Below are 19,158 nucleotides of genomic sequence, written 5' to 3'. Positions count from 1 at the left end.
AAAGTCTACACACAAGTTTTTATATCAGGTTTATTCATCTTGGCCAAAGTTGGAAGCAACCAAGATAATCTTCAATAGATGAATGGATAAACTGTGATACATCCAGACAATCGAATATTAACCAGCAATAAGCGAAATGAGCTATCCATGAAAAAACATGAAGGGGTCTTAAATGCGTATTAGTAAGAAAAAGTTGCCAATGTAAAAAGGCTATACGCTGTATGACTCCAACTACATAACATGGAAAAGGCAAAACTATGGAGACAGTAAAAAGATCAGTGGTTGCCAGGGGTTCAAGGAGAGGAAAGGAGGAATAGGTGGAGCACAGAGGACTTTTTTCAGGGCAGTGAAAGTATTCTGCATGGTTAAGTTATGGTGCATACCTGTCATTATATCAATACATTGATCAAAATATACAACACAAAGAAGCTAATGTTAAGCTAACTAAACTAAGCTAATGTTAAGCTAACTAAAACTATGGATTTTAGTTAATAATGTATTAATATTGGGTCATCCCTTGAACAAGCGTACCAAGATGTTAACAATAGGGGAAACTAGGAGGGAGTAAAGGTGATACGAGAATTCTGTACCTTCTGCTCAGTTTTCCTGTAAACCTAAAACTGCTCTAAAAAAATACAGTCCAGTAATTAAGAAGTTCCTCTAACAAAGGAAGTGGCAGAAGTAAACTTGAAACATCAGGAACAAAGAAGGAACAACTGAACAGGTAAACATTTGGGTAAATATAATAGACTATCCTTAAGGTTTTAAAATGTTAGTTGGCTGAAAGCTGTATTACATTGTCTGATATGGTTGGTTCTCAACGTATGTAAAGGAATTATTTGGGACAACTAAATGGTGGTGTCTTTTTTTAAAAAATAAATTTATTGTATTATTTTTGGCTGCACTGGGTCTTAACTGCTACACGGGGGCTTTCTCTAGTTGCGGTGAGTGGGCTTCTCACTGCAGTGCCTTCTCTTGTGGAGCACGGGCTCTAGGCGCGCAGGCTTCAATGGTGGTGTCTTACATATATTTTACTTGAAGTGGCAAAATGTTGCTACTTGTTCACTATGATAAGCTATACATGTATACTGTAATCCATAGAGCAAGCAAAAAATGCCCCAAACTTAAAGAGATATACTGATAAACAAGCACGCAGGCTTCAGTAGTTGTGCCATGCGGGCTCAGTAGTTGTGGTTCACAGGCTCTAGAGCGCAGGCTCAGTAGCTGTGATGCATGGGCTTAGTTGCTCCGCAGCATGTGGGATATTTGGACCAGGGCTCGAACCTGTGTCCCCTGCATTGGCGGGGGGATTCTTAACCACTGCACCACCAGGGAAACCCCAGAATAGTTTTTAAAAGTGACCTAACTATATGTTTGGAAACACATTTAAAATGTAATTATATAGGTAAGTGTAGAGTAAATGAATCGAAAAATAATATCAAGCAAATGCCAATCAAAAGAAAGCTGGAGGGGCTATACTAGAACAGATAAAGTGGACTTCAGAGCAAAGAAGATTGCCAGGAACAAAGAATACTACATCACAATAAGAGGGTCAATCTGTGAGGAAGACATAACAACCCTAAATGTGTATGTACCAAATAAATAAAGCTTCAAAATACGCGAAGCAAAAACAGAACTGAAGGGAAAAAACAGACAAATCCATAATATAGTGGTTAAAGGTACAGAACAGAACACCATCAAGGAATGGGACCCAACATTTATTTAGCGAACACTCCACCCAACAACAGGTTATACTTCCTTTCCATGTAGGTATGTAATATTCACCAAGACAGATCACATTCTGGGTCATAAACTGACAAATTTAAAGGAACAAATCATACAAAGTATGTTTTCCAACCAGCATAAAAGAATCAAACTAGAAATTAACAACAGAACCACCACAGGAAAATCTTCAAACACTTGGAAATTAAACAGCACGCTCAATTTGTGGATCAAAGAGGTAAATATATAAAGAAATAAAAAACACACTGACTGAATGCCATGAGAATACATCAAAACATGTAGTTGGCAGCTAAAGCAGTTCTTAGGAATTTATGGCACTAAAACACTTAAATACAGAGAAAATCAATGAAACAAAGAGCCTAGTTCTTTGAAAAGACGAACACAATTGATACACCTTTTAGCAAGACCAAAAAAGAGACTGTCCATGTCAAGAATGAAACAGCACATATTGTTACAGATTCCAGAGATATAAAAGGGTTAAGAGGATATTCAAGCAACTCGACATAAATTTAACAACTTAGATAAAATGGGCCAATTCACTGAAAACCACAAACTACCAAAACTCTGAGCAGTCTTAAAGGTTGGCTCTGCAGTGCTTCCACATCAGCCGTCTTCCTTCGCTCCCATGCCTTGACCCACACCAGAAATGTTTTGTATTATGCCCTATTCATCATCTCATGGTGGATGTGCAACCTCCTGACATCATGGACCCCTAAAACTGGTGCTTTTCTCTTCTGGCACTTGGTAACGGTGGCTTAACTGTTGCCACTGTACTAGCCAATTGAAGAGTGGCACATTTTGCCATTTTAAAGGTCAATGAACTTAAAATTTTCTGCAGCTCTAAAATTCATAAAGAATAATCCTTTTTCTTTTTAATCAGATATATCCCTAAAGCCCCAATTACTTAACATATGAGGTGGGAAATCAAAACACACATATAAGTATATAAGACAACCAAGGAAAATGGCAAGTAAGCACATGAAATATGCTCATCAATGATTATTATATTCAATAGAAATAAAAAACAAAACCACAACAAACTATGAGACTCTACATCCGTTAAAGGCAAAAATTAAACAAAACAACAAATAACTAAAAATACCCAAGTACTGGTGAGAACTTGGAACACCTGGAACCATACTATATGGAGGGTGGGTGTATAAAACATGGTATACCCACTCTGTAAGTCAGGTTGGCAATTTCTTATATGACACAACAATCCTAATCATAGGTATTTACCCAAGAGAAATGAAAACATCTATCTACACATAGACCTGTATACACATATTCATAGCAGCTTTATTTATAATAGCAAAAACACTGAAAATAACTAAGAAGTCCATCAACAGGTGAATAAACAAGCTATCGTACAACCATACAATGCAATACTAAATAAAAAATGAACTAACTTCTGATATACACAGCAACATAAATATCTGAAAAGCATTATGTTAAGTGAAAGAAGCTGGACACAAAAGACTACATATGGTTCCATTTATTTGAAATTCTAGAAAAGGCAAAACTAGTGACCAAATGGTTGCCAGTGGGAGCAGGGGATTGACTGTAAGGGGAAAAAGGGAGATTCTTAGGTGACAGGAATGTTCTATATCAAGATTGTGGTGATAGCAATTACATGACTTTATACATTTGACAAAATTCACAGAATTATACTTGGGTAACTTTATTATATATAAAATAATATCTTAAACCTTATTAAAAAAGAGTTTGTAACAGCGGTAACATTTTTTTTATATGTTGCACTTCCAGATACTCTATAATGAATATGTACTTTAAAAATCAGAATAAAAATGCCATGTAAAAACAATTAGCATATTATAAATATATTACACTACATGATCACAGTTACTTAAAAATATACACAGACTCAGAGCTAAAAGAGGGGAAGGAAAATTACCATTTACTTTGGGTAACAGAGTACGAAAATAAATTCTTCCTACAGCTCTTCTATGATTTCTAACTTGTAGGGTGGACCTTGTTTTGAAAATGAAGACGTGAAAATCACTTGCAATATTGGTATAAATGTATCTAGAGCTTTTGCCCAAGTTAATGAATTAGGAAGGTGTCGCATGGACTCACTTTTCGAAGACACTTCGTAAAGATTATCCAGTGGTTTATTTCTTGTTTTGTTTTTCTGTAAGTTTCTCTTTCAGGGTCATTTTTTTTAAGAGTTATCCTTGGTACCACTCAGAATGGTGAGGCAAATAGTTTTCTTCGTAATTTAGTATCTTATTCTTTAAAACTACCAAATAGCAGATAGTTCTGAGACCTGGAATACATTTTTCACTAAGTAACACCCTATTCTGTAAACAAAAGAAAAACATAAATAGCACCTTCAGGCAAAATTTCCATCTTGACTGGCTATAGAGAAGACATAAATTGGAGGTGATAATAACTCCTCTGATCTCTCTGAATAGCTCATCTGTTAAACAGTTCTGCAGGAACATTTTCCCCATTTATGGAGATTAAATATTTGTCTATGAACATGCAGCCAATTAACTAGTAATCTGTTTTTACAGATTTTTAAAATGCTTTCTGCCGAGACCGTTTTGGCCAACTGACTGAATTTAAACTGGATAGTAAAAGCAAGCCAAAAAAAAAAAAAAAGCACAAACATAAAAACAAACGTTCTTATAGAATAGGACCTAATTATCACCTTCAGTTTAGGGGCAAAACTAATATGTCACAAAATGACCCAGTATAAGAATTCAGTGAGAGGCAGATCACTTTTGGGATACTAGCCAAGAGAATGGACTTAGAACACACAAATACATTCAAAACCCTAGAAGGCAATGATAGGTTGACATACATTCCCAGAAATGGAAGCAGTACCTGAACCAGTGCTGTTAAGATCACCATAGAATTATCAATCAACCCCAGTCATCATATGATACTCCTTTCCTTTGGCTTCTTTGGAAGGCACAATACAATCTGTAGTTTTTAGGGTGTAGCAGGATGATCTTCCTATGTCTATTTTTTCCCAGTATTTCCAGTACTACAACTTTTCTCAGACATAGGGTCAGACTGTTAGATCACAAAATAAGTGATAGAAGCCTCAGCAAACAACACTCAACAACGGATAGTATGTGTTTCAGTTAATACCCTTCTGCCAAGTTATACAAAAGATCCTACCAGAAGTGGCTAGAACAAAGAAGGGTTTATTACATCAGAATAAGTCCATGTGCAGGGCAGTTGCAAAGTCTGGATAATTCAACAGCTCACTAGCATTATCAAGGACTCTGGTGATTTCCACCTGCCCGCTGAGCCAACCTTGTGATCCTAAGAGGGTTGCAGCAGCTCCAAGTGCCAGAGTCAGACAAAACAATGTTCAAAGGAGGAACACAGAATTTCCTTCTTTAAGTCTATTAGTGAGGAAAATCTTCTCAGATGCCCCCTTGCAGATCTCTTCTCAGCTTCCATTAGCCAGGACAGGCTCACATATTCATGCCTCATCAGTTACTTATAAGGAGAAAAAGACCATGCATGATTGGCTTAGAACAATCCAATTCACCCTTGGGGAAGAGGGTCCAACATCCCTGGGAACAAGGCTGCACAGAGGAGGGGACACATGAACAAGCAACCAGGAAGGGAGGGACAAAATGGTTGTTGGATAGCAACCAACAGTATTTGTCAAAATCTGACAGGGCTAAAAACATACAGTACATGTCACACTAGCTTCCACTGGCTGAGAGGGTAAAGTAGCACTCAGAGCATGGGGAAGAAAAGTCTAACATAATGGATTGTTTAAAAAAATGTTTCAAATAATAACTGTAACTAAGTACACAATACATGCCAGACACTAGTCTATGCACTTTACATATGAAAACATATTTAATCCTCATAATTGTTACCTGTATTTTACAGATAAGGAAAAGGAAACAGAGAGAAGCCAAGTAATTTGCCTAAGATACGTGGTAAGTGATGGAGCTAAAATTTGAACTTAGATAGGCTCTAGACCCATGCTCTCAATTGCTACATTACACTGCACAGGGTGATGTAAAAGTGGTACAAATATATTCTAAGATAAAAAACCATCAGATAAACCAAGGGATAGGTGGAGATGCAGAAAGCAACCCAAAAAGCTAGCCGAGATTTACACACTGTACATTTTATTAAATACTGGGCTTTATTACAACAAATTAATTTACTTCTGATAGAAGTTTCATTAGAAGAAATGTGGATGTGTTCAAATTCTTATTGATACTGCTTTTTGGCTAACCATTCTATTTTTACTGATTCTATACTCAGTCATTATGGGCAGAGAGATTAATCTTTCATAACAGAACAAAGGAATTTCTCAAGTGGTACAACATTCAAAATATATGAGGAATACTCTCAAAATGTGGACATGACCACTACAGAGTAACTTTTTTATGGTATATTTATAATAGCTACAGATGACACTGTTAACTCATGCACATTAAGTCTTTATTTACTACCTACTGAAGGTTTCTACCTTACACATGAAAATTATTCATGTCCTGGGGTTTGACATCTACTCAAAAGTTAAACCATGATGGAAAATGGCTATCAAACTGGCTTTTCAGGGCACCACAGAAAAGCCATCAGCTGTAATATCCATCCTGAAATCGTGGTGGCAAGTTCCTGGGAGTTGCTTTTTCCTGTGTTTTGAGCAAGTCTATAATAGCTGAGAGTACTGCACAGTCTCTGGATTTAGTGTCCTTCCAGTCTACAGGATGGGGACTTTCAATCTTCTCTTGCAGAAGGATATCTAGTTCCTTTCTTAATTCCTGAAGTTGGAAAAATTATACATGTTCAACAAAGGCAGATGTACTATCAAACAATGTAATAAATGAAAGTGACTTCAGCTGGTACAAGAAATTTAATAAGCTATTATACAAAAAGACTGAAATATCTAATGAGCAACTAACTAAAGTGTGGTTATGAGTAGCCAACTTAAGTAAAAAAATTCAAACTTTTATCACATTGAGCCATTTAGAATGGTTGGTCTGTAACTATCTCAAAAACCAATTCAGAAAAACTATGAATCAATTTCTCAGCACAATTTCCTCTGTTGAAATAAAGCAAGAAATATTTAACGTAACATGTATAACACTTGGAAGAACAAAACCACAAGACCACATACTAACTTGTATGCAGAATCAAAGACAATCATGTAAAGTCAGTCACCTTAACAAGATGGGCAATTCTTGCTGGAGACTGAAAGATAATCCATTCATCTACAGCAATAGTCTCCTGATCATTATCCTTCTGAATGGAAATATCACCTCCAAAGAACAAGAGACAGTATGGAGAAACTTCTGTGCAGTCATACAAGTATATCTATAATGAGAATTAAGGCAAATAAATACATTAAGGAGTCTGAAAGAATTATTGTCACATTAACTCAATAATATCACTAGTATCAATCTATTAGTGCTTTCCTTCTAAAACAGGTATTATCCTTTTAGTGTAATTACAGAGACTAAATTTGAAGAAATACCATTTAAACAAGCCATTCTTACTTCAGAGAACAAAGGAGTTTTATATTTTTGTTTCAATTTAATCAATAGCACTGTTCTGTAAACAAAATATTGCCTAAGTGATAAAACCAAAACACTAATGTAGCTGAAGTTCTTTTTATTTATATATTAACAGAATTCCCACTTAATATTCTGACCAATACTTGTATATTGACAGGCCAACAAAATTCTCTGAAAAGTATAAACTCTTATATACCATAAGATGCCAGTATGTCTTGAAAGCAGGCTCTGAAAGAAAATTATGCAAATCAAATAACCATCCCAATTAATTAAAATACAAAGATACATCATGACAGATCTGCACATTAAAAGTATAGGTTATCTGCTTAAAGAAGGTATAAGTCATGTCATAAAAAAAAATTTTTTAAAGAATAAATTTTGTTTATAATTATGAAAACTATACAATTTTAAAAATACAACCAGACTGTTATTCAGACCCATGGTTACTTTATGTATTCACTTACACTACTTGTTCTCATCTTCAGGTGATAGATAAGCCAGTTGTAGTGAAACTCTGTTTGCTCCACATTAACGGATTTGGGATGAATAGCAACTAGTCCATCAGTTTTTGTGTAAACTTTCACCCTTAAAAAAAGTTAAAATGTAGTTTAAAAACAAAACAAAACAAAACTCCGGAGGATTCCAAACTAATCCCAGAATCAAAACAAACTCCACAGATGAGTTCAAATATTTTTGCAATATAAATTTCCAAATTTTTGTTTAAATAAGACATAGAAAAACAATTGGCTAAATAAGAGTACTCTAAATCATACAACAAATCCTTTTCTTATAGGTGTAATTACTCAACATATTAGAAAGATGACAAAATATTCCCTAATTATGTTAGTATATATACTATACCAGTAAAGTACAAAAAATGAAATACCTGATATAATCCTAAGTGGATCAGACCAAGAGAATAGTCTGTACATTTTACTGTAAGTCATGCTACTGATAATTTACCGTCAATTTACAGAGTAACTGTGAAATGATCTAAAATTTAAAATGAAGAATTTTGTTTAAAAGGGAGTTAGCTAAAACTGGTTTTTAAAAACCTATTCTAAAATACGTTTTAAATGGTCTCACATTCACTGAACTCCCCCCACCCTTCAAAACAGGAATACTTGGAATAAATGTACACAGCTCTAGTTCAATCTCTCCATTTTTACGGGTCCTTCCTTTGATAGTCACAAAAATTTCACCTCAATTTGTAGGAGTCTTTAATTAATATTATTCAACAGGGAGATGTCTGATAGTTTATATAGTCAGTGGTAATTACAGAATAAAGCTGATAATCCATTAATCCTTCCTCTTTGTTTTTAAGAGCGTCTTTTTCATGGTTCTAGAAATCCATAATATGTCTACCAAAATCTGAATCACAGTCATGAGCCATTATTCAGAATAAAATGAGCAACTGCTTTTCCTCACCGCACAGTCAATTTAACCAATGCCATCCTGCAACCCTACATCACCAGAACAGCAGGGTTTGGCAAACTTTTTCTATACAGGACCAGAGAGAAAATATTTTATGCTTTGCGGACCTTCTGTCACAACTACTCAACTCTGCTAGTGCAGGTGGAAAGCAGGCACAAACAACATGTGAACAAACAGGCACAGATGTGTTCCAACAAAAACTTAAACTCTTAGCCAGTATGCCAAAATGTGCTGACTAGACCAAAACAAAGCATAAACCCAAAGAAACTACCTTTCTTTCATAAAGCCTTCCCAGGATGGCAGAGGGATATATAAAATGTTTGTATTTCAAGGAGTCTCTCTGTTAAGCTACCTGTAAGTTTAGGGATAGATATGAAGAAGAATTTGACAAAGTACTGATGTCAAAAAAGTACTCAGATCACTTAAAATGTGGATAATCCAACTACAGTGATTAAAATTCATGTTACCCATAATCTTCCACGTGAGAATAGGGTTTCTCAACATCAGCATTCTTGACATATTGAATTTTCTGTTGTGGGGGACTGTCTTGTGCATTATGGAAGGCCTAATAGCATCCCTGACCTCTATGTACTAGATGCTAGTAGTACATACTCCTCCACTTATAACAACCACAGATGTCTGCAGACATTATCAAATGTCCCCAGGGAGGCAAAATCACCCAGGTTGAGAACCACTGCACTGCTGCACTCTAGGCTATCTTTGAGGTCTATATTTTTTCATGTTTACAGAACATCCAACTTTTTCATCTAACATCAGTTCAAATATTTTATGTCAATATACAGTGATGTTTTATACGCCTAACAGAAATGCCATATAATATGGTCTTACAAAACCATAATTTCCCCACTGCTACTAGACATCTATGTTGTTTATAATATACCTGTCAAAAAACATTTGGAATTACTTCCTTAGAAAATATTAAATTCAAATATTCACTTATGAATCCACGGGGCCAGTGACTATTTTAATGACTGCTGATACATAATTCTAATCTAAACTGTCTTCCAAAAGCATGGCACCAATTCACATACCACTAGCCATTTTTGACTTTCAGTTTCTCTTTTTTCCTCACTGGAATGAATTCTTTTACTGGGCAAAAATATGCCTTATTTGTTGTCTCCAATTACAACTAAGGCTGACTCTATTTGTACATACATTTAAAGTTATTCTTTATTTCTCAAAATAGTAAAATCACCACAATTTTATTCAAAGATCTCAAGTAGAAAATTACTTGTTTTAAAAGAGAGGAAAAGGGCTTCCCTGGTGGTGCAGTGGTTGAGAGTCCGCCTGCTGATGCAGGGGACACAGGTTCGTGCCCCGGTCCGGGAAGATCCCACATGCTGCGGAGCAGCTGGGCCCGAGCAGCTGGGCCCGTGAGCCATGGCCACTGAGCCTGCACGTCCAGAGCCTGTGCTCTGCGGCGAGAGGGGCCGCAGCGGTGAGAGGCCCGCGTACCGCAAAAAAAAAAAAGAGGAAAAAAATATCCTGAAACAAAATTTACTCTGAACAAGGTATAGCTGGCTTACTGTTCTCATATTTACATTGATATTATATTTCACTAACATTCTTTGTGAAAAATGGGTGATGAAGCAGCAGACTCCAGGGATGTGCTATGAGGGAAAGTGATGCCCATGGTAAACAGTTTGCCTTCTCTTCAATGACCAAAAGTAACAAGAATATGGCCCTATTATGAGTAAGAACAAATGTACAATATAAGCCCTGTTGCAGTAGAGGATTTCGAAAGTTTGAGAGAACTACAAATAATTCATAATAATCTTCAATGCTTACATTTTTCTTTTTTTACCCAAATTTAGTCGGATTTTAGCAACTTTGGGATATAAACCAGCACAGATGACAGCTTTAATTATCTTCTCATTATCTATTGGGGGTGGGAAGGTAGAGAAAAAAAAGTAAAATATGGATACAACTGACAACAGCAGCAAGTTATTTACACTGTACTTTCTGCTTTACCTGAATTTATATTAGATTTTGGATCTTTAGGATTTCTACTGCTTACAAATCCAGCTCCAAGAAGATGCTCAGCAAACTGCCCTTTCATGTTATGCAGCATCTAGGGAGCAATGGTAACAAACAGAACTAGAATACCTTTCACACAAATTGATAGGGGTTATAAAGCATGTACTCATAAATAAATTTAGCTTTGAGCTTTCCCTGCTTTATGAAACACTTTTGTAAAAATGTGATGTTTTGGAGCAGGGGTTGGTAAACTACAAAATTTATAAAAACCTGTTTTTGTCAATAAAGTTTTACTGGAACAAAACAACACCCATTCATCAACACACTATCTTTGGTTGCTTTTGCATTATAATGGCAGAGGTGAGCAGTTGCAACAGAAACCATATGGATTGTAAGCCAAAAATATTTATTGTCCAATCTTAAGGCTTGCCTGCTGTAGGGAATAACAACCGATGTTTAAGGATCACTTCAGTTTACAAAAAGGCTCATAATTTTCAAAATTGCTCTCTATCCCATATTTTGAAAACAAAACAAAACAGGAAAGCAGAGAGAAAATAACCAACATCCATATATGTACTACTGAAAATTAACTACTGTTACATCCTGGCACAAAAGCTTAAGGCCTGTTTCTTGTGTTTATTTATAAGAAAAATCACTCTTTGGGTAAAAATGATACGTGACTCATTATAAAAAGCATTCAAGTAGTATAGCAAAGTACAAAAGAAGACTACCCTAATCTCAATACTGTCAGAAATATCATTAACTAAGTAAATATTGCAGACACTTACTATGCATTTATATGGACAGAAGAATTAGACAAAAATGCTATCCTAATAACGGGATAATGTAAATATAGAAGCTGTTTTTACAAAAGCATTCAAATTAATTTTAGTTCAATTTAAGGAAGTTAAAAAGAAATGAAACTGAACTAGATGAATCTTACATTCTTATAATCATAAGAGATATTTAATAAAGGATCCTTGCGAGCTTAAAGTAAGAGATTATGAGACATAAAATTGTCACATTTAAGTATATATCCCTTTTATGAATTATGTGACTTTAGTTTCCCCACCTACATTCTCTTATAACTGACTCTCTAGGTCATCTCCTGGTTTCTATCACCATTATTTTATATTGTTCAGGATAATAACCTTTATTCTGTATCCATAATTCCCAATACTGTTTTGCATTTTTCCATATTTAGTTTCAGTATCTACCACCAGCTGACTTAGCATGTACTCTCCATTCCTGAATTCTTTCTGATTCACTTCTTAATAGGCAGCATTTCATTGTCAGTAAATATTTCAAGATCAACTCATGGGTGCAGTATTTCAAGTGCTTTCTTGAATGCCTGTCATTTTTCTTTATACTTGAATTAGTATCTTGACTGGATATAATATTTTCAAAAAACACTTCGTTGGATTCAACCATCTTTTTTCATACTGTACTTCATTTTTTCCACTTAAGGGAAATGTTCTTACAATGTATCTCTAAATACATATTCAATTACTCTTAAATTTTCTATGTAGAGACACCTATTACCTTTTTTTCCATTGGCTGTAGTATCTTTCAGAGTTATTACCCTTCTTTTCATTCTGTTAATGTTTGGGCACTTTTGATTAAATATTCTAGATTCTGGATTCTTTTACTCCCGTAGATTTGTTAAATCTATGCCACAAAGATGGAGTGTACATGTAATGGGGGAAGGTGAGGATATTTCTACTCCCACTGGCTTGAGATCACTTCTCCAGTTCAGTGCAGAGTCTGAAGTCTGATGTGCATCTGCCCTGTTAATTGTTCACTTTCTTCTATTTCACAAGTGCCTCCTGTCCAGTGTTTTCTCACTACACTAAGTCAGTTGAAGATAAAAATACGTACCCAAAAGTTAAAGAAAAGATACTCGCTCTGAGATTTTAAAACAGATTTTAGGAGTATTAGTGAAAATTTTCAGGATGAATCATCAAAATGGTGCAGGAACAGTAATCGAGCCTCTCTGTGTTTTCCTGCTAAACTTTGGGCTCTTTTTTTTTCTTAGCCATTAGTTTTTTGTTTATTATGCTATACACCTTTTTTGTTTTGTTGCAGTTGATTTAATAAAGATTCCTTTTATGATTCTGTATAATGATTCAACTTCATAAGACACACTCACACAAAAGTTAAGCAAAAACTTAACTTTTTGCTATAGATTTGACTACACAAAATACATATAAGTCCCTAACCTAACATATGAGAAGCACTTCAAAACATTCACCATTACCTGCAGTGTGTTTGAAGACAGAAAATATTCCCAGCAATAGTCTTTTTCATATCTGAAACCACGTTGTCTAGCTGCTTCCCAGCCCTATGAAGAAAAGTATTGATATTGTTCCCCAAAGCAAAGACTGCTTACCAGTTTGTCTTTAATTTGGTAATAATTTTACTTTCTACTGATATTTCATTTTCTTGTAAAAAAATTCAAAGAATTTCCAAATTAACAAACTAAAAAAACATAAACTCCCCATGATCCTAGTTGTTAAGAGATAACCAAAACTGAATTTGCAGACCTTTCTTTACACAAAAAAGAGCAAGTTATCTAGTAACATACTGTGCATTTTACATAAAATAGCATCATTCTGTACATGATTGTATTAATCAAAATGAGCACTCTGTTGAACAAATTTCAATGCTATTATATATTTTCAACTTCAAAAATACATTGTTTTACTTTGCTTTAAGCTAGAGAAGGAGGGAAGATGGGAAAAAAGAAAATACTGAATGAGCTCAAAAGGATAAACTTTCCCATAATAGGTAGTACAAAACTGAGACTAGAACTACAGTAAAAAGATGCTGTCTCTATACACCAAATTACATTTAAATGTTGCAAAGATGGATGATAAATGTTTATCCTCGGATAAGCTTGTCTATAAGAGAAAAAATCTCTTTATCCTGAATAGTGTACATGACTATCATGCTCTATCAAAAATGTTAAATCTGAATACATGCATAGTTTATTAATGAACAAAAAGGGACCTTCTGTCATAAATGTCAGTAAGACAAAGATACAAAAGAATAATAGCAAATAAAATTTTAAAATAAATTGTTCACTTGTTCTATTGTTATCAAAACACAAATATAGACTTTTTTCCAAAAGGGTAAATGTAATGAGCTATCACAAAATTGAAAAATGATGTACAATTTTTTTCCAAATGTTCACCTAATTTTAGGCATTCTCATTTAGCAGTTTATTCCTGATAACTATAATACAGATTTTTAAAATTTAAAGATATTCTTTTTACCTCAAATGCATTCACAACTGTCAGGTGATCACTTTTAGTATCCTTTGCCAATTCCTTTCTTCTTGCATCTGCGACCTTTTCTTTTCCCTTAAAACAGATGAAGGCAACTTAAATTGCTCTGATGGTATATAAGAGAATGGCATTCTAATAAAAAGCCAATGAAAAATCTATCTAAGAAAACAACTACCCTGTGTATCTAAAAATACCTGGGCTTTTACTTGTATCTTTCTTACCAGTGGAATCACAAAGGGATCTCTGAAGCTAAGACTAGCAGCAATGGTGAGCACCGGGTCGAGGCAACAGAACAGAGCTCCAAAAAGAATCATTTTTCCAATGTGTGGCTCAACTGGTAATCGTGCTAAGTGGACTCCAAGAGATGTCAATTCTTCTTGTTTATCCAAAGCGTTCTGTAAAGTAAGAGTTTATGTTTAAAACACATTGTAAGCACCACATTTTAGTTTGCTTAAGAAAAATATAATAGGCCACTCTTAAGTCCAAATGCCCTAATATTGTTCAGCTTTAGTTCTCTTCATCAAAACATAAGTTTGCAACATAAGTTTTGAGGTCAGCAAAGGTTAGAAACTTACTTAAACAGAAACAACTTGGCTTTACTATAAATGGTGGAAGAGAAATGAGAGAAATAACACACCAGTAAGTCTTCAAATAAAATCACCCAGTAAAGTACAAGAGTTGTAGGAGAAATAAAACAAAAAATGAGACACTATTACATATTTGGAATATAGAATGCATAGCCCCTAGATTCTAGTACTTTAGGAGACATGAGACAGGAGAGCAAGAGATAAAATATTTATCTAGAACCCCCCACAACGGGGTGACTTCTGCTCTGATTACCTACGTAATTTGATCCAATCATCCTACTGAGCACAGATGGAAAAGCTGCTTGAAGACTGAGGAGTTACAAAAATCACAAGTCCAGGATTAGGGGAGGGACAGAAGTCCAAGGAAGTGAACCCAACATTGGGGCATCTTTTCCCAGAAGAAGCAACATAAATCCTCTCTGGAAGAAATTACCATCACCCCAAGCTCCAAGTTTTTATCTACAAAGACCTCTGTAAATACAATGTCTAGTACACATTCAAAATAACAAGATTTGAACAACAACAAAAATAATAAAAAATATAACTCAATTGCCCACCCCCCCTCACTGGCAACCAACCACTAGTTTGTTATGGGGTGGGAGAGTGGGAGGTACAAACTATTGGGTGTAGAACAGACTACGAGGATGTATTGTACAACATGGGGAATATAGCCAATATTTTGTAATAACTGTAAATGGAGTGTAACCTTTAAAAACTGTATAAAAATGTAAAAATTTAAATTAAAAAACAGAACAAAAATAACTCAAATGTCTCATTAGACAAAGATCTCTACTAAACATTTATGGAGGAAATAACCTCAATCTTATAAAAACTCTTTCAGTGAATAGGAAAAAAACAAAACAAAACCTCTCCACTTGTTTTCTGAGCCTAGCATAATCTTGGTACCAACTTGACAAGGGACATCTGGAAAAAGGGAAACTAAATAATCTTACGCATGAGAAACTCAAAATAAAATAATGGCATACTGGATCCCAGCAAGATAGGTTTGTTTCTGGAATGAAAGTTGGTTTAACAATTGAAAAATCAATGTAATTCAATATATTACAAATTTAACAAAAAAACCAGCATAATTGTATAATCTCATTAGAGGCAGAAAAGGTATTTGATAAAATCCATTATCCATGCATGATAAAAATCTCTTAGTAAATTAAGAATAGAAACTTCCTTAATTTGATAGTTTCCACCAAAAATCTTCAAAAAACATGCTCAACGAATTTTTGACAGGTTTTCCTTTGAGAATAAGAACATAAGAGTGCACACTATCATAACACTTCTGCTCAACATTGTACTAAGGATCCTGGATGACAGCTGGAAAGGAATAAAATTGCAATTATTTATAGATGTGACTGTGTACTCAAAAATCTACATATAGTTATCAGAGTAAGTGGGTTTCATAGCATTGATGAATGCAAGGTCAACATTCAAAACCAATTTGATTTCTGTATATCAGACTCACAAGAAAATGAAAAATTTTGAAGTCTGAATATAATCCAGAAATACTACAAGCCAGATATAAATCTTTTAAAAAGTTCTATAATACACAGAAAACGCTGAAACACCAAGAGATTAAATAACTAAATCAATGGGACAGATCATGTTCTTGTTTGGTAAGACTCAATATTATAATTAAGGCAGTGTGACACCAGCTCAAGATAGAAATATACACCAATAGAATAAAGGAGAGCCTACAAACAGACAAATAAATCCATAGACACCTGATCTATGACTATGGCTGCAGAACAAAGAGGAAAAGGATGAACTTTTCTATAAATGGTTTCGGTCAACTGCTCTACATATCTAAAAACTTTGATTCCTACCTCACCTACACACACACACACACACACACACACACACACACACACATCCATTGCAGATGGATTATATAGCTAAGTGTGAAAAAGAAAACAAAGTTAAAACTATATATCGTCATGACTCCAGGGTAGAGAAAAACTTACTAAAGGACAAAAAGCAGTAACAATAAAGAAAAAGACTGATACATTTGACCACATTAAAATTAGGAATTTCAGTTTATCAAACCACTGTTAGAAAGTGAAAAGGTAAAAATATAGACATGTGCAATACACAGCTGACAAAAGGCTCAGATCAAGAGTACACAAAGAGTATATAATGACCTCCTACAATGTAATAGAAAAACAGGCATCAATAATTTATAAATGAGACTATCCAAATGGGCAATAAGCATAAAAAGCTGCCTACAAATTCAACAGCAGTCATGGTAATGCAAACTAAAGCCACAAAACTACTACATACCTATCAACATGCTTAGAATAAAAGACTACAGGTTGGTGATGCTATAGAGCTGAGAATGCTCACCTACCACTGACACTGGTAGGAGTGTAAGTAGTTTGACAACTTTGGGAAATGGTTGGGCATTACCTACCGAAGTTAATCATACACATACGTTATGACTCAGTGAATTCACTCAAGTGTACACCCATGAGAAATACTTAAACACGTGCACCAAGAAACAATAAATATTGAAGAACAGTAATACCAGCACTATATGTAACTGCCTCAAATTGGAAATAACAAAAATGCCTTTCAGTAGTCATATAATAAAATACGGTAAAGAAATGAAAATGAATGAACTATAGCTGAAAGCAATAAGGCACATGAATCTCACAATGTTTCAGTGAAAGAATACAGAACCCCATTCCCCCTTGCAAAAAAAAAAAAAAAAACACATCCTGTGTGAGTTCATGTAAAGTTCGCAAAAGGCCAAGTTAAACTGAGCTCTTTAAAGATGTATACTGGTATGGTAAAACCATCAAGAAAAACAAGCAAGAGATTACCATTAAAGTCATGATAGAGGTTATTTTTGAGCCTGAGAGTAGAGTAATTGGGCGAGGGTAGGAAGTTGGTTTTTAGGATACTGGAAATGTTCTTAACTTCTTGACATGAATAAAAATAAGAGTGCTCACTTTGTGATAAACCATTAAGCTGGACATTTTTGTTTTACTCTTTTACCCTGGATGGGCATGCTGTATTGCACAATAAGAAGTTTTTTTTCAAAATGTAGGCTTCAGACCCTACTGTTGGCAAGGATTTTCCAAGCCTTTTCACAATTTCGTTGCCTACAAATGGCTAAGTAAAGACTGGTTCTTAAATTCAGTTGGGAGAGGAAGTCATCCCACTCTGGCTTCAGACTCCAGCCGCCCTCTGGTTGTCTGTCTCTACCACAAATAATACGTTGATTCTCTGATCACCCCGTAGCCCTCTACTGCTGTTCTATTCGATAAAAGTCTGGAGGAGAAGAGAGGTCAGGAGTAAAACCGCACTGCTCCCTAAAATACCAGTAACCTCACTAAATCTAATCCAAATTCCAACAAAGATGGTCAGATAAGTTACAATGCTTTTCATTTAAACAACTTAATACTCACATTAAGAGCTTATTTTTACATGGACCAAATTCTCAAATTTATCTACATGGATGGGCACAAATAAAATTGAAATACGTAAAATACATCTTCAGCATCCTCTAGCCCAGTACTAACCAACAGAACTTGCAGCATTGACAGAAATGTCTATTTCTGCACTGATTATGTGGTAGCCACTAGCCATATGTGCCTACTGAACATCTAAAATGTGCAAGTGTGACCAAGATATTGAATTTGTAATTTAATTCAAAATTTAAATTTAAACAGTCACCTGTGGCTAGTGGCTACTGTGTTGGAACACACAGCTCTATTCTTTCTCTCCACTTTGGGTATTAACTCACTCACTAATTCTCTCCAGTCCTGTGCCGCTTCTCAACATGGTCTCATGAAGGGATGGCTACCAACTAAGTGGTCACTTGACTAAGACACTGAAACTAGTTCCTCAAAACACTGACTTCATAAAAGAATCTAAGGGAAAAAGCTGTAAGAATCAAATGATAGGTAGGGGGATAGGATATTTTGGAGAAAAGCCACCTGCTAGTATTCCTTCAAAAATAGAAGAGCTGCCTTTATAAAATGTTCACACTGTTATTAAGTTACCTGGATTTGACAAAAGCTCTAAAAACATTATGGTAATCAGAAAGAGTAGAATAAAGCAACCAAATTCATTTCTAGAATACAAATGAAGAGGACCAGTAATTGAAAGATTTCAAAATTTTATGTAATTTGAAATCAGGCCTATAATGAAAAAACTTGTGTGGAAAGAGCCCAGTATAAGAAAACTCACAAAGGTATCATTTTATAACTTTCTAATTTATATTTCATATTCCAAGCTGAATAGCCAAAAAGTGAATCAATCTGGCACTGCACATTCATTGGCCTACCTTGCCACAATGAAAGTAAATTTTATAATTAGCTGGATTACTTACTTTAACACTCTAAGTTAGAATTTTTTTAAAAATCAAACTTACCAGTTCCATCAGGTGTTTTATGGAAAGTAACACTGCTTCATTCGATGGTGGATCCATTAGCCTACTCAGAAAGTAAGCAATTCCACCTAGCCTTAAAATCTGGGGAGAGACAAATATAATTAAACATATATCATATATTGACATAACAGTTTAATCCTGCCTGTGTCACTGACTCAAAATAAAGCATCAAACCTATA

At 34.9% G+C, this 19,158-nt stretch overlaps 1 protein-coding gene across 1 annotated transcript in view; it reads right to left on the bottom strand.

Moving 5' to 3' along the window:
• Nucleotides 1–1,702: 1,702 nt before the first annotated feature.
• DHX36 (DEAH-box helicase 36) overlaps nt 1,703–19,158 on the bottom strand; it is a 60,732-nt gene continuing 43,276 nt past the window's right edge. The window contains exons 17-25 of the mRNA XM_030844636.2: nt 18,962–19,060; nt 14,206–14,379; nt 13,973–14,059; nt 12,955–13,038; nt 10,692–10,791; nt 10,509–10,599; nt 7,730–7,850; nt 6,913–7,065; nt 1,703–6,512 (exon numbers count right to left, since the gene is read on the bottom strand). Coding sequence (XP_030700496.1) covers nt 6,327–6,512; nt 6,913–7,065; nt 7,730–7,850; nt 10,509–10,599; nt 10,692–10,791; nt 12,955–13,038; nt 13,973–14,059; nt 14,206–14,379; nt 18,962–19,060 — 1,095 coding nt within the window. The 3' untranslated portion in view covers nt 1,703–6,326. The remainder of the gene's footprint in view (nt 6,513–6,912; nt 7,066–7,729; nt 7,851–10,508; nt 10,600–10,691; nt 10,792–12,954; nt 13,039–13,972; nt 14,060–14,205; nt 14,380–18,961; nt 19,061–19,158) is intronic.

This window comes from Globicephala melas, chromosome 4 (assembly GCF_963455315.2).
Source record: "Globicephala melas chromosome 4, mGloMel1.2, whole genome shotgun sequence".
Classification (NCBI taxonomy): Eukaryota; Metazoa; Chordata; class Mammalia; order Artiodactyla; family Delphinidae; genus Globicephala; species Globicephala melas.
This window is presented reverse-complemented; position numbering and strand designations above follow the sequence as displayed.